Below are 22,308 nucleotides of genomic sequence, written 5' to 3'. Positions count from 1 at the left end.
CTAAAACATGGTGATTAGGAAAGCATATATGACATACTAGAAGCCAAAAATCAAAACTCTACTTTAAACATCACAATAAAAGAAAATTTATGTGAGTATAACCAATTAATACTAATTCGAGCAGGTATTTTATAGTTTTGCTACTGTTTTAGGCATCTAGTATGTTTTATGCATTGTTACAATTGATTACAAGGGTGGTTATTACCAATGTTGTTATTATTTTTTTAAATGTCAATGATTTTTTTTTTTTAAGATTTTATTTATTTATTTGACAGAGAGACAGCCAGCTAGAGAGGGAACACAAGCAGGGGGAGTGGGAGAGGAAGAAGCAGGCTCCCAGTGGAAGAGCCTGATGTGGGGCTCGATCCCAGATTGCTGGGATCACGCCCTGAGCCGAAGGCAGACGCTTAACGACTGTGCTACCCAGGCGCCCCTTACCAGTGTTATTTCTAAACTACCCCAAAACCCATACTGGTGGTAAAAACATTTTTTAAATTATGTTGAGGCTATGCCACATTTTCTCCTTCCCTCAAGAAAAACGTGTACCTTTTAGATGCAGACAAATATAAACAACTGGTCAATGAGCACTTTTTTTTTTTCCTTTAGGGGAGCTTCTTATATTCAAAACATACTTAAAAAACATACTTTTAACCACCAAATTACCTGTTTGGCATCAATAATATAATACAGAAAAACTCATCCAGAGTATCCACACCTAGTATCTGCTTAATGCTACTTAGGAATTAGCAGGTTACTTAGGAATTGACAAGTAATTTCAAGAATTTCACTGCTGAATCCCCAACTAAAATTTTATTTCCTTGGGCTAAATAGAACATATACAGATCTATTTAAAAAAATAGTCATCCTATTAGGCAAATTCAAATCTGCCAACCTAGTTTTAGTCCCAAACCAAACCAGCAATAAATATAGTCAGCAACTACACAGCCACTAGGTGCGCTTTCTTGACAGTTCTTTGTGGAATAAACGAGAGACAGAAGGTGTCAAAGTACCAGTGGAACAATTTTCTTCCTAACCCAAGTTAGTCACTGGTAGTCGTCTTGTCCTGGTTGGCTCATTAGATTCCTACGTGTTTGTCTTCTGAGAAAAAAATCTTACCATCAGTTCTTATTTCAGACATGTCAGGTGACTACTTTCCCACAAATACCTAAAGCTCATCATTACTGGGAAAAAAAAAATTGTCCCCAAAACTTTTAGTCATGAATGAGTACACAAACAACATTTGGATAGTAATTCCATGGTGCAAGGATTTCCTGCAAAGTACCTTTAATATGTCTGCATCGGCAGCAAGCATTAGGCTGTGCTAATTTTGGCACCAGAATGTGTAGCCTACACATTCGATAAAGTCACCCCAACCAGTATTTATCCATATGAAGAGAAAAACTGAACAAAAACATAGTTCTGATAAAGGCTGCATTCATAAACCCAATACAGTTTAATTTTTTTTCACAATCGAGGGCGCTATTTAGGATTATTTTGTTAATGATAAATAAAGACAGGAATTATTTAGAAAATAAAGTACTTCACCGTTCTTTACTGTTATATATTAAATGTCTTGCTATATAAAATATACCCTCAAGAAGTCAAAATATTTGAAATCAGTGTTTCAAATAAAAACCACAGCTATGTTACTGTTCAGCAACTCCATTTAAATAAACATTGGTACTGCCTTCTCAAAAAAAAAAATGTAGCTGAGGCAAAAGCTTCGAAGTTTGTGTTCTGGGCGTATAAAAGAAACACCTCACTATGCACCCTTTACGACTGCCACTCTGCTTCGGTAATCTGAATCTGCCATATCTTCAACAGGTAAAGCACTGTGCTGAGAATATAAAAAGTTATAAAAAGGCAATCATAAAAGATTAATCTTGGTAGGCATGTCAGCTTTCTTTTAATAAAAACAAAAATAGTCATTGTCATCTAGTTAAATAAGTCTCTTTTGTATAGAGTGTTCCAGTTATTGAAAAAGGGCCCTTAAAAAACCCAACTGCCTAGATCTTAAACCCTACCCCCTCCTGCCCCATAATACATGTTTGAGGGAAGAGTCATTTAATGTGCAAATTGGCAAAAACAAATGTGGAGGAGAGGGGACTTGAAATGACATGCCCGATCAAGTCTTGGTTTATTCTTTTACAATATCAACTTCCAAAAAGTAAAATAACCAAAGTAGTCCTAAAAATACACAAAACAGACCTTCATCTTTGCATTCCTTTCCCAATAAACACAAAAAGTATATACAGCATGTTTAATAATATGCAATATGCAAAAGCTTTGTGTTGCTGTTAGCAACATCTATACCCACCCACCCTCCTTATTCACAAGTGTACCTCTACTAAACACAATTACATCACTAAGCCTGTTAGTTTGAAAGGGTCTTAAATTTGTTAAAACTGGAAAATCTTTGTATAGGGGCTCCACTCATTTGACTCAAGGTTATAGACTTCCACCGTATTCAGAAATTCATTGCCATCAAATCCTCCCACTGCATAAATGGTGTTCCCTACAGTTGCAATCCCAGCGTTGCTCCTTGGTGAAGTCATGTTTCGCATCATCTTCCATTCATTTCTAGTTGGGTCATACATCTCCACACAACTGATGGCATGAGAACCATCAAAGCCGCCACCTACAAACAATTTTCCTAAAAGAGAAAGGAAACAAAGTAAGTCAAGAGAGAATAAGAAAAAAACGACTTCATCTGTTTTTTGCTAAAATCAGTGGTTCTTAGTAGAAATGCCTGCTCATTCTATCAAAGTACTCGTTAAATGCCTCACTTAATGTGGCAAGCGCTCTCTAGAAGCTGTGGATACAAACAGAATAAAATTGATAAAATCCCATTCATACCCGGAACTCAGGCAATTTAAAAGGAGAGGGGTAGCATGTAACTGACGTGTAATTCTCCCACAACAATTCTTTGTGGTAGCTACTATTACTGCCATTTCACAGATGAAATAAGGCACAAAGAAGGTGGACAATTCACCTAAAAATGCAGCTAGTTAGCGGCAAGCCAGAGTAGTTCTGTGCACTGGAAATTTTGTTCCTAGTCCAGTGCCTAAGAACTAAGATTCAAAAGAAGTTCTAGAAAAGCAGATTTCAGGGATGCCTGGGTGGCTTAGTCATTAAGCGTCTGCCTTCGGCTCAGGTCATGATCCCAGCATGCTGGGACTGAGCCCCGCATCGGGCTCCCTGCTCAGTGGGAAGCCTGCTTCTCCCTTTCCCACTCCCCCTGCTTGTGTTCCCTCTCTCGCTGCCTCTTTCTCTGTCAAATAAATAAATAGAATCTTTTAAAAAAAAAAAAAAAGGCAGATTTTAGATAACTGAACATTTTCTTGAGCTTTCCAACTATGTAAAATTATTCTGGTACAAAAGCCTCTTGGAAACAGACCAGGAGTTATCACTTGTTTTCAAATATATATGCAGAGCAGTTAATAAGTTATTTTCAAACAGATAAAATGTTAGCATTAAATACTGTATAACTTAAAAAAAAATTCATTATTTTCTCATCTGACTGTCACTTACCCTGTCTGCATCTATGTATTTATAGAGAACTGACAAGACTTGGGGTGGGCTGCGGGCTATCGGCCCGTAGGCTACTTGCTGGCATGTCTACACATCCACGCTTTCAGCAGTTAAGCCACAAGCTTAACTAAGATTCTACTTTATTCCCAAGACAATGCTAACTAAACTCATTATTATAATTACATAATTAAACATGTAAATCAATAAAATGGATGTGACAAGAAAGCTGTGTCTATATAATACCAATACGTTGCTTTGGAAAGACTCGTTAAAATAGTCCTCAGTATTGCTTCCACTCAAGTATGGAGTAGACAGTTAGAAAAGACTAGATCTAGAGGATTACTTATTTTTGCTTTGCAATCAAATTCTTTGAATTCTTGCTCTAAAGGAACTCCAAGATGATATGTTTTGCATATGGTTTATGGAAGGAAAGGACTTAGAACTTCATTTAGCCACTCATCAAAAGACTAGTGTGTTGATATATTTTTATTATTATTTTTAAACTACTAAGTCTCTATTAGAAAAGACCTCGAAAAGACAAACCATCAATCCCTACTGCATCAGAAAAGATGGCTGCTTCTGAGTTCTAATTACCCAAGTATATAGTCATCACTTACATTCTCTTGGAATTTTAGAAGAAATTCTTGTCACTCCCATTCCTCACTTTTCCAAATCCCAACACTCACCATCAAGAACAGCTACGCCAGCTCCTCGCCTAGCCACGTTCATGGGTGCGATTAAAGTCCAGGTGTTATTTTCAGGATTGTAACGTTCTACTGTGTTCAGGCAATTCCAAGACTCTGCGCCTCCAATTATGTACAAATAACCACCAAGCTCACAGACTGCAGCCTGGTGTCTACCTACAAAATCAAGTCAAACCAAAATTATTACTTTATCTCCCAAAACTTCAAGTCGTATACTACATATACTGTTGATTCAGAAGTTAAAAAAAAAACAAAAACACAACACCCCCCCAAAACAAAAAACAGAACACACAAAAAAATCAACTCACGAATGTTAAGAGGAGCACAGCTTGTCCACGACTTTGTCACAGGATCAAATACATCACAGTTTTTCAGTCCTTTTTGACCATATGGATCAGAGCCACCAACGATGTATAATTTCCCATTCAGAGCGCACACTCCTATGTGAGCATAAAATAAGGTTATATACTGATAATTATCATATTTAAATACTGATTATCCCAGTAGAAAAGTAATTTTACCTGCATTACAACGGTTAGTTCTCAATTCTGGAACAGGAGTCCAGTCATCTATGCTTGGATCATACATCTCTCCACAACTCAGGTCATCTGAGTGGCCATTGGATCCACCTACCACATAGAGTTGGCCCTGTATCAAAAGTGAGAGATGAGAATTTCTGCCATTCTGAAGTTTGAGAAACAGCTAAATATGGATTGCTTCCTCCTGCAACACCGTGCACTCACCATGAGTACAGCCATTTGAAATCGAGCCCTTGGTGTTCTCATGGGAGCAAGAAAGGACCAGTGATCTGTATGTGGATCATAGCATTCAACTGTTCGCAGACACTCCTCTCGGTTATATCCACCTGGTAAAAGAACCATCAAGGTTTATGTTTAAGATGTTAAATTGGACGAGGGTTTCTGGTCCAGAATGATTTAAGCAATCTGTACGAGAAAAGGAACTTTTATTCATAGACTTAATATGGCCCCATTAGTTGGTGTTTTAACTAACAGCTTATAATAGCCGAACAACATTATCAGTATGAGCAAATTGCTTAGTTTTGGCTTGAAAATAAGGACAGAATAATTCAGCTACGTTATAATTTAAGAATTAGAAATAGACATTTACTTAAAGGTTAGGCAACATAACAGTATTTACTTTTTATTTCTTGGTCTTTTTAGGATGTGGTAAAGTAGAATGCCAAGGAAGAAGACACATTAATCCCTTGTCTTCCAAAGTTCACACGTCACAAGCAAGCACAAATGTCCATTTAAGAGGCTCAGCCAGTTGAAAAGTTTCCAGTAAGAAAACACTCATCCTTCTGTTCTTACCTGCTGCTATGAGCTTGCCATTCATCTCTGCTGTCCCCAGACCAGATCGTGCATACTGCATGGGAGACATGGGCTTTTCTATTAGCTCATCTGGTTGCATCTCAAAGCTTAAACTTTTCATTAGTTTTGGAGTACTCGTTGGTGAGCTCTGTGGGCTGTTTCGCCCGTGAAGGAAAATTACACAGAATATACCATCCAGCACAGCCAGGCACAAGTAAGTGTTATCTGTAAGCACAAAAGTTCTATGTTTAAGATGCAATTATTATTACTTTTGGTTGCTGTGTGATCCTGAACTGGACTCCAGATTCCAGAGTGGAATGATCTGCTATTGTTTTCCAAATTTAGTTGCTTCTTTTTTCTCCACAAATAGTCACTTTCAAAGTTGTTAAATGGTTCCGCTCAATACTCCTTCTTTAAAAATAAATAACTCAAAGACAATCTGACAAGTGTAATACACTTACTTGAAGTCTTTTCCGAGGCAACGATTTTCCACTCGTGCTTAGGGCTTTGTACTGTAGCATTTGGAGAAGAGAGACATCCAGTGGAACTGCTACTTATCGGCTTATGGCCATTCTCACGTGGTGGCTTTTTCTGCAAAATCAAAAGGTAGCTACAGAAACCTAGCCAAAGACCGTACCTGGTGTACCTTTGTTCCTGAGCTATTCCATAATACTGAAAAAACAGTATCTTTCAGCTACGTCTGGCGTTTATAGCATACCTATATTTGACAAACCAACACCTTCCAATGGACACAAATTACTGGCACACTTCCATCTCCACTTGCAATGAAACAACTATACCTACACAAGTAGCCTGGTCAGGAAAAGCTCAATTTAAGCCATTAAAAAAAACAAGTTGTAGATCAAGTATCAGATACCTCAAGGGGAGGGGGGAGAACCACCCCTCCAATAATCTACATAAGCTCACATAATCTTTATACTAAGTGTACAATCATCTTCCAAAAGAGGTTATTAATTTAAAGGGGATGAATTATCCGAAATAATACATTTAACCCCGTCTCTAAGATAAACTGTCAAATGTAATTAAATCATATGTATTCTGATATCCTTCATACAATGCCAGCAAAAAGTGAGCAGACATTTATCCAATCCAGTCCCTCTGAGAAGTATTTTTCAGGATAAAAGTGGCAGTTACAAGAAACACTGAAAGGTATATTTCTTCAGGACCACCTTACACATATTATAGAGTGTTTTTCTAGACAAATTAAACTACAACAAAACACAAAAATAAAAAATAGTAACCAGAAATAGAACAATACTACTAAAAGAACCAAACATTCACAAAAGTAGAATATACAGGAACACTAAAAGAGGGAAAAATGGGCAAAGCTACAAATTTTCAAATGATTGTAAGAGAATTACACTGTGTTCTTATGTATGAGTTCCCTTTGATGGTTTTCTTCCAATTATTTTAGTCCTTGACACCTTTAAAGGATATGATCATATGGAGTTAGAGGAATCAAAGACACCCTAAAAGGAACTACCAAACAAACAGCTACCACCTCAGTACCTGACCAAGTCTGCTTATCCACTTATTTCGGTCCCCAGGGCCAGAGCCACATGGGTAGGGTAGGTAAGATTTACAGTAGAAATTTGTTTCTTGTGGAAGCGAAAAAGCCATGTAACAACTCCTGGAGGAAAAGATTTTGGTAGCTACTTGAAGCTGTGAAAAGTCTGGTCTGGGCCACTCAACAAGCGTGATTACAGCATACATAGGCTATTTTGAGAAGAGGCAGAGAATGTACCATGTTAATGGTTACCATTAAATTCTACTTAGACATTTATTATATACCTAGGTATTATTAGGCACTTTATTCACATCATCTCTTTTGATCCAGTAAGGACAGTACTGCCAATCCATTTGATAGATAACAACACTCACAGAAAATATGCACTGCCAAATGCAATACAACTAAAAGATTAGAAATTCTGAGTATATGGCCACTTTCTTTATATTACTATGGACTTGTGTCCTCTGCTACTAGACATTACAAGGTACATAAAACCCCATCCCAACCTGTGGGAAGAAGGGATCCAAAGTATCACAAGCTGATGATGCTTACATTAAGAGCTTTTATCACAGTAAGAAAACTGCTCTAACATATGGACTATAATTGAGAAAAAAATCAACGTGAAGAGAAAAGCATAGTAACGATGAAGACTACTTGGGTTTTTTTTTTTTTTTAACAAGTCATATAGAAGTGCTGGTTAACTCCTTTATATTCCTTCCTGAACATTTTCAAACACCATCTTTTCCTCTCCTTTATCTTCAAACTTTCCTGTATCAGCTCCCACCCAGCCACCCACTGGCCCCCCTTTCTTTGCCTCTGACTCCCCAGGGGGTAATCAACGGTGGCTGTTTCTTTTTGAACCACTATTACTTCTCAAGCTAAGGGATTCTTGACCTTCATACTCTTTGGAACTTTTACCCACTAAAGGTTACCAAGTGGCCTCCCAAAACTAATGCAGAAGAGATGTTATCTATAACCTTCTTTTACATGACCTCCCAAAGAGTGATTTGACACAATTAACAATTTATTATCGTCCTTCAAACTTTCTCCATCTATGTTAGCTAGCTTTTAAACATATTTTGATTCTAATTCCTTCCTTCCTTTCTAATGGCTTCTTCTCAAACTCTTTTCCTATTCCTCAAGCCTAATGTGTCCCCTCGTCCTATTTTACTTCATGATCTTTATCCAGGGAACCACCTTCTAATAAGTCACATTTGTCAGAATCCCATTTTCTCAAATTCTTCCTTTTCCTTAATTTTCTTATTCTAAATGTTCACTAGGGACTCACTCAACCTTTGAAACTAAAAATGCCTAGAGTCCACTCTTCCTACTTCATGTCCCTGGATCAAGCCATCATGTTTTTGAAAGACTGCTTGTCATAGTCTATAAATTGGTCTCACAAGCTTTAATCTATCCTCTGTACTTGGGTCATAAAAATAGAAGGGTTTAATGCAGTCATTTATTAGAGTAAGAAAAACAAAAGGAAACAAACCATAGATCAGTTGGAGTCCCATTACCTAGAGACTGCCCATCTGATAGTTAACCATGTGTCTAAAATATGACTAATGTATAGATTTTTGCAGTTTAGTAATACAGTAATTTAACCAATCCCCCTACTGTCGGACTACTGTTACGAAAGTTGTGAAATATAGCTCTTCATATCACTCTCCTCCCTGGTCTAAAAATCTTTGAAAGTTCTCCACTACCTGAAGGATCAAGTGTAAGCCCCCATCAGGTGGCATTTACCTATTTTCCCAACCTTGTGACCTGCCATTCTAAGCCTATCATCCTTGCACAGGTGTTTTTGCTATGTGACACATCCCTTTATCTGCTATGCAAACTCCTCAATCCTAGGACTGCTCAAATGTTGCCTCCTCTGTCAAATTTTCCTAATTTCTCTCCTGCTCCACCATGCCCTCCCCTTTATGCCTTTTGTAGATGCCTCTTCTAAGACTGTACCTTTTCAATCCACTGCTGTAAGGTCCTGCAACCAGAAACTGTCCCTCACACACCTAACATCATGGCCTGCCACTTATCAGGCACTCAAACTTTGCTTTTTGAAAGAGTAATTTTTAAAAAAATGTTAACATCTTAGAGTTATGAGGAAAATATCCTAAGTGTTCAAAATGCACAACTACGAACAAAGTTCTCAACTAACTCAAACCCTGACACTTTTTGTGAAAATAAAGATATCTGGCCACTACTGCCACGGAATACCGGAGATATTCACCAGTCAGGTTTGTTTTATCATATACTTTCTATTAAAGAAAACCATCCCTTAAAACTGAGTTAACTCAGCCTACTCTATAGTTTATCCCTCACAAATAGAATGTTAAGCTGAAGGCCAAACAAAAAGAATGCATCCTATATCACCATTTATGTACACTTCAAACACAGGCAAACTATTGTTTCAGAAGTTAGAATAATGGTTTCCTCTGGGGGGGGGGTTGTGTAGGGAAGTGACTGGGAAGGGGGAAAGGCTTCCAGGATGGTAGAACTCTCTTCTTGACCCAAGTAGTGTTTAAATTAGTGGGTTTACTATTTGGTACTTATGATTTGTGTACTTTTCTCTAAACTATTTATCCCTAGACTAAAAAAGTTTATACCTGAGATTTAAAAAAAAAAAAGGGGGGGGGGTCTAACAATACAATTTCCTGTTGCAAGCTATTTTTTTGTAATCTAATCCAAAAAATCAATTTCTACTTTGCTTCATCTTATTGGCCTTTCTTCTTACTACCTATAAATCCTATTTCATTGAGGAAAAAAAAATCTAAATGTGTTGAATTAATTTATTTTTATGTGGCAAAAACAGTAACTATAAGAAAGACTGGCTTGTTTTGTCCCGAAAATGTTTCTGTTCAGTTATACCAATGAAATTCTTCCACTTTCCTTTATTAAAGGAAAATTTCAGTATGCTATAAAATGCTCTAATCACATTTTAACCTGAGGTTACCTCAGATGTGCAATGTGTACCTGCACAAACTGAATGTGGTCATCATCACTGCCAAACACCTCAGCCTGTCCATCTAGTAGGTTCCCATCAAGCAGCTTGTGATCAGCTGAGTAGTACAAGGTTTGAACCTGCAAAACAGCAACAGAACACCCATGTGGCTACCGTCTCCATGGCTACTCCACTAGTATGCAGATCACACAGACGCCTCAAGGTAACCTCCAGTGTGCTTCTTGAACTTCTTGACATCTTGCTCTGGCAGGATCCCGAAGTAAAGAAAATACAGGTCATGGTTGTAAAAATTTAAAAAACAAAAATCAAATACAGAATCTTCTAATACTGGCCGAAGAGTCCTTGGCTTGATTGGCTTGAAAGAAATCTTCATTTTCTCATAGCTTCTATTATATAGCATTAAGAAAAAAAGCACTAGTACAGTATATATAGGCTCTTATAGAATATACATATTTACAATAAAATATGGAATATGGTTTACACCTCTGAAGTGGTCTGATTTGCATTAACATTTCTGTCCTGTAGGCAATGTCAAGAAAAACACATAAAAAGCAAATGCAAAACGCAAAACAAGCTACAGAGACACCTCCCTTAGCAGACGCAAACACCTGGTTAATGCACCTGATTTTCAAATGGGAAACTATATAAATCTTACGAGATGGCCTGTTAGCCTTCTTAGAACATAATGATAACTGTAGGGTTTAAGGCCTAACAGATTTGATAAAGCCTTCAGTGAGTCCGAAAGGCTTAAATGGAATGACGGAGGCAAGGTCACTCTATGGCTCCATCCGCATATGTTTAATTCCCACCATCTCTCCATCCAATTTTCTTGTGTATTTTTAAAAAGTAGCCCAAGTAAAGTGAGTGACTGTATGTATGAACAACACCATTGAATAACACAAAGCTTTAAAGACAGAATCCTGTAAAGGAGTAAACACCATTAAATCATCATCGTTCTCTGCCCACAGCGGATTTTTCTTAGGAGAACTGGGGCAGGACTGCTGCTTCTTTACGTGTCAATACACTTGAGGTTTCTTCTTGTTTCTTCAGTCTTGGGTATCCTAGTTTTGTTAATAAACCTATGGGGAGATAAATCAATGGGGAGGAACAACCATTAGAAGCTTTTACCTACTTTCAAATTTAAAGCAAAAACCTGTGAAGAAAAATTAAGAATCTACGGAAAATTTCAGTACCACCTCCCATTTCTAAAGCAAATTACATGCTACTTTAAAGGAAGTTAACAGCACATAATAAGCAAAGAAATAAAAAAAAGAAAAGCAGAAGACCAAACTGAACGGTTCATTCAGCTCACCTGGACACCCCCCCTGTTTCTCAGCTTAGGGGTACCTATAGCAAAATTTAAATTCTTTAGGGTCATGGTTATAAAATAAAAGTGAAAGGGAATCCTTCACGTTATAGCAAAATAATTTTTAAGAATTGTTGAATCCCATTTACTTTAAAACTAACCTCTTCCATCAGCTCTTCCAGACTGTCTCCATTCTCCCAGATGCTACGCTGCACCCAGTTGATTACCTTTGTATACAATTTGCCATTGCTGGGCAAGCAAACATTATCTTCAAGCATTACCTCCAACTAGATTTAGGAAAAAACAGTGACACACAGATCAGTGTTGAGCCTCTAATTCTCAGCTTAATGCTCAATTTCATAATAAAACAGTCACAGATGCCCAATCACATTCCATATATTTACTCTAATTTATAAAAAAATCGGTAGTCAAAAAAATACACATATGGGTAGCCAGTTACACTGCTAAAAATAACAGTACTGTTTCAATGTACTGTCTTTTCCCCAACCATTACTTACATGCTTGAAACATGGACAAAAATTCTGTGCCTGGAACTAAGTAGTATATCTCTTTATAGATTTTTACTCCTTACCTTTAGCCGTGGAAGTTTAAGAAACTCTTCCTCTTCTGAAATTTGTAACAAATGCTCCTGAATATAAGCATCAACCTTATTCAACAAACGGGAGTCTCCCATACAACTTGCAAAATTTCGGTAAGAGATGCAGCTGGTAACATCCATTCTAGATAGTAAATAATCACCACAAACCTTGGAAAAGAAACAAGTACCAACACTTACATATATTTTATTTAACGAATATTTAATCCTCAGTGTGTAAGCGTTATGTGAAGATATAAAGATGAACCAAAAATCACTGCCCTAATCAAACAACTTTAACACTGGGAAGAACATATGTATACAAACAATAAACATCAAAGAATGCCGTACAAATGTATAAGTTGTTTAAGGAAAGATGCAACAAACTGAAATGCTGTGATAATGCATATGAAATGTTCAAATAAGCATTTCCAACTAGAATAATTAGATAAGACTTCATCATGAAGGCAGTAGCTGAACTGGGATCTACACGAGAGATGGTGCTGAATGCAGAATAGAGGGAGTAGTGAAGAGAGAGATTGTGGACGATTTAGGTTAGCTAGAGCAAAAGGTAAGACAAGGAGGAAATAATTTGGGAAAAATAGCAACTACATGAGGGAAAAACTGCAGTGCTAACTTGAGGAGTATGTGCTATAAATCATAGAAGAAATTTTAAGCAGAGAAGTGACATTACAGGAGGGGCCAGGAAACTTCCTCTTAAGGTTAAATAGTACTTCAGGTTTTTGAACCATACTGTCTTTGTCACAACTATTCAGCTCTGTCACTACAGGTGGAAAGCAGCCAGAGACCATATGTAAATGATAGCTATGTTCCAATAAAGCTTTATAACAGGCAGCTGGCTTACAGTTTACTGACTCCCAAATTAGAAAATTAAATGCTTTTTTTTTTTGTTTTAAAGATTTTATTTATTAGAGCAAGTGTGGGAGCACACAGCAGTGGGGAGAGGCAGAGGGAGAGGGAGAAGCAGGGAGCCTGATGCGGGACTTGATCCCAGGACTCTGGGATCATGACCTGAGCTGAAGGCAGACAGTTAACTGACTGAGCCACCGAGGCGCCCCCGAATGCCTTTTGTCTATGAATTATTAAGCAGTTCTCAATGGCATTAAATTCTAGGAGTCCTTTTAAAGAAAAACTCGAGAGTGCAGAACAACAAATGAACTGAGAATATAAGTTACATGATTAACTCTTGAGAAAAACAAGAGTATTTTACATCCTGCTATCAGTGACTGATACAGCTACCCGGCCGAGAAAACTACTGAAAAGCAAGGGTTTAGCTCAAATTATCTGAGAGAAATATGACCTTGCTAAATAACTATAGCTAAATGGTTAATAAATGGTTAAAATAATATTCAGTTCTCTAGGAGAAAAGGGGGACATTTTCACGTCTTAAAACTAAAAATTGGTTTACGACAAATTACTCATTCTAACCATGTAAAAGCACACTTGCTAGTAAGTCTTCCTTAGATGTTAACTTCTGGTACTCTACCTGCTTTACTCGGTCCATCTTCAGCTTTTTTGCTGCAGAGTAAACATCTTTTACCAATTCTTTATCAGCTTTCAACCTTTAAAAAAAAGAAGTTATCGCTTAGGATACTAAGACCTTAAAACACAGATACTTAATTGAAATAAATTTAGAGAGACTTGGAATTTCCTGATCACATCCCCTAATTATACAATTTATACAGTACTTACTGAGCAGTGTAGGCATAATTCAGTAAGACTTCAACAGCTTCTGGATTGAGATCATCAAATTTAACATGAGAAATTCCATGAGGATCACTATCACTATTAAAGATTTCAAATAAATAGGGACTGCAGCAAGCCAGGACTGCTCTGTGTGCTAACATCTCATGGCCACAGACCTGAAATTATGAGGAATTAAAATTAGAAGTACTGTGGACTATGTATTTCTCTAGCTAATTACCATATCAGATTCTTTAGCTAATATTTATGAGTAAATCGTTGTTTTTTAAAGTTATTTCATGAAATGCCTACCATGAAAAAGAAAATAAGCAAATTCAAGAACTTATTGCTTTTAGTAATAAAATAGCAATTTTGTAGGTTTCCAGTTAAGTTTTAAATACCTGAAGTCGAACATCACAGAACTGGCCACTTTTCCTCAGGGCATTTAATTTGGCAACAGAAGACTCAATAAAATTTTCGTCTTCAAACATTAAATATCCATTGGGAATCATTTTCCTTATAAATTTGGCTAAAGGGCAGAAAGAAAGCAGAGTTATTTTACTCCCAAATGAGGATTTTTATAATTATACCTTAAAGAGTAATATGGTATCTTTATTTTCAAATTCCATCCTATCAACACAAAAATGTTATTACACAAAAACACTGTGGAAACCCTGGCACTCAAGTCTTTGTACCCCTATACTTTGGTCTTAAGTCTTTTTGAGGATTCATACAGTGGTGAGTATTTCAATGCTTTGGTCTAGGTTTCCATGTACATTCATTGCAAAGGGAAAGAAACGTTAACCCAGCCGTGCCCGAACCCATACAACGAGCAATCTAAGAAGCCTGTACAACGGTCATCACTTACAGGTTTCTGTCTTTTGGGCTGCTGTGATTGCTTTACTCTCAAATGAAAGACCGATAAGACAAATGTAAATTTTGTTCCCTTTGCAAGGTTCAGATATTAGAAATCACTTACCTCCTAAGAATACATGCTAGAAATTTAATGTTCTTAAAAAAAAAAAGTCCATTTTACCTTTACTTGTGAACAACTAATGGCTATATAAAATCCATCATTAAAAAGCAGTAATAGATTTCAGTTTGAGCTGATTTAAATTCAAAATAGCTTACAGAAAGAGAAAATAGAAAAATGCTTTTTTCTACAAATGATGACTAACTTCCGCTTTAAGAAAATTATAAATGCTGTTAGCATACTGGGCACAGTCTTGAGAAAAACAATGTGTCTTAATGTTGCACTGGGCACTGAATATTCACTTACCTACTAAACTGGTGAGAAATGGATTTCTGGGATGTCTTAGATAATTCAAGGACAAAGGAGTGTTCAAACTCAGCACTTCCTCAATGTATGAAGACAGGTGGCTGAAGTGAAGGCAGAGGTGTCTTAAGCTCTAATGGTGATTCCAAAACTATCAGGCTTGAAATGATGTAATCAAGTCCTTAAAAGCTATAGACACGAATTTCTTCTGTGATAATCATGCATCATAATCTGTAATAATGACAAATTTTAGATACTCAGAATGATCAGACTGTCATTGATCTAAGCAGATTAGATCAAACAAAGTCCTTATCTTGAAGAAATGATGTAAATGACACAAATACAGAAAATAACACAAATGCAGTTATACATAAACGTTTTTCATTTAGCCTGCAACTATTCAGGTGATTAAAACAAACACCTTCCCCTGAAGACAGGAGCTAATAACAAGTATCATTTAAGTGAGATATACAAGCACAAGATTAGAGAACAAATATATATATTGGTTAACTCTAATATACTTTATACTATTAGAATACAACTAACATACAAACATATGATCTGTCCATTTTCACCAGCCAGCAAACAACCTTTGGGGATCATTCCCAGACATGTATACAATGTTACAGTCAAACCAGATACAGTGTTCCCCAAGATGTACTCTGCTCTTCCCAGCCTCTGTACCTTTGTTCAAGTTGTTCTCTTTTCTTGGAACACCTTTAATGCAACCTCTGCCAGATGAAATCTTACCTCCACAGAGCCCCTGCCAAATCCCCCCAGCTGAGAGAAGTTTCTCCCTATCTTCTACATACTAAACACTCTGTGAAAGGCATTGTGTAATCTTCCAGCTGGTTTGTTCTGAGTTGGCCTTCTGTGGACCTCCATATCTTCCTTGATTCAAGGCCCTGGAAGACAGAGCCTCTGTCTTGTTCATGATCTTCCCACCACCAAAACAACAAGCTTAGAAACTAAATATAAAGATGAGTACTTGTTGACGTGAACTAAATAAACAAAAGGGAAAATACTGATGGCTGTTCTTTGTATGGTCCTTTTACTTATATACAGTAATAAACTACCAAGAAATAATTCTAATTCAAACCACATCTTCACAGTAATCATATTCAGTCTTACCTCCATTTCCCCCTTCATTTTCACATGTCGTCAACTACAAGTGTCAAATTCAGACGGTACTTATTTTTTAATCACCTGAACTGCTATGACACTATGTCATTATAATTCAGGAAATGAGAACTGAATAAATTATTTGCAAGATGTACATACTTTTAAAAATGGACATCTTAAAATTACCTGGATTCTCCTTATACATCAATCAAACCCAAATTCTAACAATTATGTTCAGGTGAATGAATAATCACTTAACCCAGAACCCGCTGAAGGCTGGTCCAGCTCCAATGGAACAACCTGTTAAGTTCAACACATGCACAATCTGTAATGGAGCTGGATCCCACACGCTAACTGGTTTCTCTAGAACTTAAGTTCTATTTCAAGGACATCCTGAGTAATTCTGACTCAGGTTGGGACTGTGGTCAATGCTTACCTCTGCAACAAAAGTGTTATCATACTCTTACGTAATACTGATTTCCTCTGCTCTACAGCTCCATCTAGATTAGATAGTTCAGCTTTTAAGAACTCAGTTGTAACAAATGATTTCCAAGTACCACACAATTCTATGTACACAGAGAGAACACACCATCCTAAGGGAACCTTCAGATATTTTCATTCAAGACCCAGCTCAAAAATTCAGAAAATCTTTGTATATACGATACACACACACACACACACACACACACACACACACACACACTTGGGTGGCCAATCCACAGACATGGTTGATAACTCTTCACTTCAGTTTCATAAGCTGCTCTTAAAAGAAGGATGAAAGGGGGGGAATCCCTCCATGCAAATTATGTTGATATAACTAAAATGTGCTTTTTGAGAAACCATAAATTTATGATACGGAGATTCGTAAACATTTTAAATGGTGACCAGTTTTATTCATTATTCAGTGTTTCTGTGTAAACTAGTCTTGATCTAACCAAGAATAAAATGACATCTGTTTATATTTGATAAATTGGAAGTTCTACCTTAAATTTTTTTGGGGGGGGAGAGATGGTTAAAATCACTTCAGTCCATTGGAAGAAAAACTGGAGAATTTCTGGAGCAACTTTAGGTATACACATTTGTACAATATTATTAGTTTTGAAATAAAATGAGTTCTTCTACACTGAGAACTTGAAGACTTTCTAGTACATTAAGGTCTTAATATGCACCTCATCTCTTTAATGATCAGTACAACCCTAATTGATTTTAAGAGATAGTCCAAGTCCACGTGACATTTAAGTTAATGCAACAAACTTACTTTACTCATTACTGTCCTCATATGCTGTAGGTCCCTACTCTCCTCCCCACCACCCACCAAGCTGGAAGAGATCATATCAACTCCTGCCTGCAAAACCATGTCTTTGAAAGTTCACAGTCACTTTCACTCAAGTAAGCATTGGGCAAATTGAGTTTCAAGTGATTCTAGAAATTTGTAGATTTTAGTTTCGTCTGTGAAACTCAAACTCAGTAACTAGTGGAATAAAAATGTGGGTAGAATTTTTTTTTTCTTTCAAAAGCCCAACCAAAGCCCCAACACCCCAGAGTTAAATAAAAGTATAAAGCTTAAAATTTTCTTTGGTATTTGAAGAATATGAAAACACTAATCCAAAGGGATACATACACGCCTATGTTTATTGCAGCTTTACAAGAGTCAAACTATGGAAGCAGCCCAAGTATCCATCCACTGATGAACGGATAAAGAAGATGCAATACACACACACACACACACACACACACACACACACACACACACAACGGGATATTACTCAGCCATAAAAAAGAATGAAATCTTGCCATTTGCAACAACATGGATGGATCTAGAGAGTATAATGCTAAGCAGAATATACCAGAGAAAGACAAATACCACAGGATTTCACTCATATGTGAAATTTAAGAAACAAATGAACAAAAGAAAAAAGAGACAAACCAAAAAAACAGACTCTTAACGATAGAGAACAAAAAGATGGTTACTAAAGGGGAGGTGGGTAGAGAAATGACTGAATTAGGTGAAGGGGATTAAGAGTATACTTGTCTTAATGAGCATTAATACATGGAACTGTCAAATCACGATATTGTACACCTGAAACTAATATAACACTGTGTTAACTACACTGGAATTAGAATCTAAAAATAAAATTTTTTTGGTATTTAAAATACACATTCAACTAATCCACTTTAAAAAATAAAACTGGGGTCAAATACAATATATTCTGGTAAATACACTTCAGTTCCTTAGTATGACTAGTAAAAGAAAATGGAGACAGAAGACTCATAAATGAGTAATTAAACTGCTTTAGTAACACCCAGAAGTTCACATGTTATGTTACCAAAGCCCCCCAAAGGATTAGCTTAACTGAAATACAATTCAACAGGTCTTATCCAAGAGTTGTAAAACAGGTAGGCACAATTATGGCCTCCCCTCCAAATTCTTCTCAGGCCTTCAATAAGTGCAAGATAAAATGTTATCATCAAACTTTCAAAAGCATCCTTAAAACCTCAAGGCAAATTACAAATATTATTTAAGTTTCAAGGCAATCTTTTGAGGGCAGCCAACTGACAAAATAGCAATGAACTCTTTTTAAAGGACATATTTTATAATTATGCAAAGTAAATCAATCTTTGTAAAACGAGAAGTTATACATTCCCAATGTCACTTTCAAACTACCATCTCAAAACTCACCGAACCCATTCACTTCCTCCATCCTCATTGTTCTGAAATTCTTGTATCCCCATTTATGGCACCAAACATATGGCAGGCACAATTTGGAATGGGATGCTCATAATACCAATGGAGTTAACTCCATTCCCCAGCCCTGAATACTTCACAGACCAACCAAAAAGACTGATAAATCAAGCAGTGAAAATAGTTCAAACAAAAGAGGAAAGGGGTATGACAGCATACATATTCCAGAAACTGCAGCTATTTCTGTTTCAATGGATTATAGTCTGCAGGGTGTATATGGTAAATAGTGGGAGAGGAAGTAAGAAAGATCAATGCTAAGATTTAAACAATGCTGGAGAGCAGAAAAGATTAGAGCAAGAACACTTTAGCACAATTGTGGGGGATGGTCTGGAGGAACAGATAAAATATGGAAGCAGGGACATTAAAATATTATATACCCTTGCTCATCTTGTTATTTTAGCTTGGATATGTGTGTGTGGCATCACTGTCAAAATCAGTATCAAAATTAGAATTCCAAAAAGCTTAACAGTTATTTTTTGTTCGCTGCATGCTCAAAGTTAGGAAAGAAGGAAAAGAGGAATTTGCTTTGGGACATTATAATGCTGAGGTACCTACCGGCTATCCAGATTATTGCAAGTGTTAGAATACTGATCTGATAGTTGGGAAAATACTGATAGGTTTAGAAATCACTTAAAAGGTGGTAATTCAAGTTTACAAGTGAAGATAAGCATGTATTTTCTGTGCTTCTAACAAAAAACTAGAGATCACTCCCTTGTTCATAGTTCCTCCATTTACACGCTCTAGCATAAGGTGGGAGGATCTCCAACCTTTTAGAATTCCTTCATGGAGATTTTTGACTATAAAATCATATTGTTGAAAAAGTCAATGAAATGATTTTCAGGAGTACTTTATCTTAGTATCTGTGATTAAGACATTTCCCTAATAAGAAAACACTTTACATTAAAAAACCACATTTGCAAAACTACATTCAATTGCCATCTAAAATATACCTCAACCAAGAAAAAACCACCACTCTAAAGTAAGTAGCCCAAAAGATAACAATTAAAAACTAAAACCAAAACCTGGGATCCTGTTTTTTTTGGGGGGGAGGGTTAGAAAAATGGTACAAATTAAGATAAATCAAGATATAATATCTATTAATTAACTATAGAGATTTTATGTATTAGAAAAATTCAGAGGAAAACCATTCTAGGTCTCTTTTAAATCAGTGGTTCTAGTCCCATTTTACCACCAACTACCAAATTATACACATTTGATAAGTAGCCTGCCAGCTAGCATTAAATACTATTGTTAATCCAATTCTAAATAGCGTCTGCCTCATCTCCAGATACACAACTGCTTTCCTTAGCATCTTTAGACGGAAGTTTCAGCACGATTATGTCTGAAACTATTCATCAGTATTTCGTTATCCTTAAATCAACGGACAGTGCTAGAATTACTAAAAGAAAATACGGATTCTGGTAGTGTAGTCCGTGCTTTACTTGTTCAACTGTTAAGAGTAGTACTAGGCTTCCAAAGTTTTTACTTACTACTAGACGGAAGATCACCACATAAACTCCTCAAAGAACAGTTTGATACCAGGGTATGCTTATCCTCCATCACTGGCAACAGACATCAGGAAACAAAACTGCGCCCTTCAGGATTATTTCTACTTGCTGTAGGTTTTGAAACGTCAGCTGTTTCAAACAATAGATCTGTCTACTATGTATTGAGAAACAGTAAATCTATTTCTAAAATATTTGTGGTCCAAATCTTCTTACATTCAACTCTCAATTTGGTATTGTCTGATACTTTCCTACCATCAAGAACTTAGAACCAAACACCCTTTTACAAGATGAGTATAAAAATGGAAAAAGAGCAAACCTCTCCGCCGATTTCTTTTGTAAAAAGGAAAGCTGGCGATCGCCCCAGTGACTGAAGAGCCCAGTAGCCCCAGGCCTTCCTCCCCGCGCGGCCGGGAGGGCGCCCACTCCCAAGGCTGGAAGGCAAGGCGCCTGGCGCCCGCACACCCCCGGCTGGGATTGGCCGGCCACGCAGTCATTCAGCGCCGACACGTCAGGGCAGCCGCTCCCTCCCTTCTCCCGCCCCCTTCTCCCCGCGCTTGGCAAGAAAAGCGGGCAACGTGGAGCGGGAACAAAGGACCCCGCGGCCCACGGCGAGCCGGGACGCGGTACCACCCCACTCCAGGCCCGAGACACCGATGCAGCTCCCCGCCCACACGTGCCGGGTCCCTGGAGGTCCCAAGGAGGAGAGTCCAGACCTCGATTAGACCCAGACACTAGGAGTCGGTTCCTGACAGCGGGAAAGGAGATTCCCGCGTCCTCCTTCCGGTAGTCATCCCTGCCCCGCGGCGCCCTGACCCAGGCCCCCAAGGATCCCACGGGCAAAAACTCCCGCCCTACTTCCTCTGCCCCAGCTCTCTCTAAAGAGGCCGGCACTCGCCTCGGCCGCCAACGCGACCCGGCAACCATGGCAGCGCCAGGAGCGCGGGGCCCGCGCGGCGCCGGCTCCTCGCCCCCAGAAAGCCGCGGTAGCTGCTTGCAGCGTCCTCCCCCGGGACCAGGACGCTGCTCCGCGCCATCCCTCTGCTCGGACTCCGGTCGCGCCCTCTCCCTCCTCCACCGTCTAGGACCTGCGCGTATTACCTGGTTCATCTCTGAAGAGATGGAAAAACTCATGTCTGGAGCTTCGATGGGGAGCAGGAGGAAGCGGGCGGGAATCGGCCCAACGGAAAGCGCCTCGAGGCCGCGGAGGGGGGGAGCGGTCGAGCGGGAAGACGAGCGGTCAGTCCGCTAAGGCTGCGAGAAGGGGGCCGCGCCACCGAGGGTTCGCAGGGACTCGCTCGCTCGCTGGCACTGCCGCGCCGAAGCAGCAGGCGGAGAAACTGCGCCGAGCAGCTCCGAGCGACCGACCTCCACGCGCGTCCCGGAGACACTGCCGCCGCCGCCGCCCGCTCGCGCCGCACCCCCTCGCACGTCACCACGTGCGCCGCCGCCGCCGCCGCCTCGGCCGCCAATGCCTCCCGGCAGCTTCCGGCCCGAATCCGTCGGCGAATCACAAACGAGCACGAGAAAGCTCCCGTTCGCGGCCCCGCCCGCCGCTCGCCCAGCCTCTCCTTCGCCCTCTTGGGTTCCTTCCTGCTCGGCTCAACTAGGTCAAGGCAAGGTGATCCCAGGGAGAGAGGCCGTGTTTGGGGCGCGCCTCCTCTTATTTATCGCGTTGTCGTCTCCTTCCCTAGTCTCGCACCCTCGCGTCGCCCTTTCGGACTGTTCCGGAACTGGTTTCCTCCAGTCGCACTCACCTGTGCTGCCTCCCCCTAGAGGCACAATAGCCGGAGATCAGACGTGGGAGATTAGATTTCTCGACGTCAGATTAACATCTAGGCAACTGCCCTAGACTGGAGCTGGCCGCCGTGGACGTTAGAGTCTGCAGTTGGCTGTGGGCCCTTACCTTTGCTGGAGGGTGGTGGGGAGGGGGCGTGGGGATTGTGAGTGAGAAGAGAGCCGCGCTGGGGGAAGGGGTGAAAAGATTCAGTAACCGAA

The 22,308-nt window shown here is 38.9% G+C and overlaps 2 protein-coding genes across 3 annotated transcripts in view; one reads left to right on the top strand and one right to left on the bottom strand.

Moving 5' to 3' along the window:
- The window catches only part of SWT1 (SWT1 RNA endoribonuclease homolog), a 112,455-nt gene extending 106,446 nt beyond the window's left edge, over positions 1-6,009 (top strand). The window contains exon 19 of the mRNA XM_026509225.4: positions 5,417-6,009. Coding sequence (XP_026365010.1) covers positions 5,417-5,426 — 10 coding nt within the window. The 3' untranslated portion in view covers positions 5,427-6,009. The remainder of the gene's footprint in view (positions 1-5,416) is intronic.
- On the bottom strand, positions 239-21,763 carry IVNS1ABP (influenza virus NS1A binding protein). Of its 2 annotated transcripts, none has more exons than XM_026509230.4 (15): positions 21,412-21,763; positions 14,944-15,171; positions 14,066-14,193; positions 13,674-13,843; positions 13,468-13,543; positions 11,958-12,131; positions 11,527-11,652; positions 10,071-10,178; positions 6,028-6,157; positions 5,567-5,791; positions 4,979-5,100; positions 4,757-4,883; positions 4,544-4,675; positions 4,218-4,391; positions 239-2,653 (listed from the first exon to the last, which is right to left on the bottom strand). In XM_026509230.4, the coding sequence occupies exons 3-15, from the start codon at positions 14,174-14,176 to the stop codon at positions 2,400-2,402; spliced, it is 1,929 nt and encodes a 642-aa protein (XP_026365015.1). In that variant the 5' UTR covers positions 14,177-14,193; positions 14,944-15,171; positions 21,412-21,763; the 3' UTR covers positions 239-2,399. The 2 variants fall into 2 exon arrangements, with proteins under 2 accessions (XP_026365015.1, XP_026365016.1); XM_026509231.4 differs by lacking the exon at positions 21,412-21,763 and adding an exon at positions 20,630-20,757.
- Positions 21,764-22,308: the final 545 nt, after the last annotated feature.

Source organism: Ursus arctos, unplaced genomic scaffold (assembly GCF_023065955.2).
Source record: "Ursus arctos isolate Adak ecotype North America unplaced genomic scaffold, UrsArc2.0 scaffold_2, whole genome shotgun sequence".
NCBI classification, from domain to species: Eukaryota; Metazoa; Chordata; class Mammalia; order Carnivora; family Ursidae; genus Ursus; species Ursus arctos.
The sequence above is the reverse complement of the archived record's forward strand: the minus strand, read 5'-3'. Positions and strand labels throughout refer to the sequence as shown.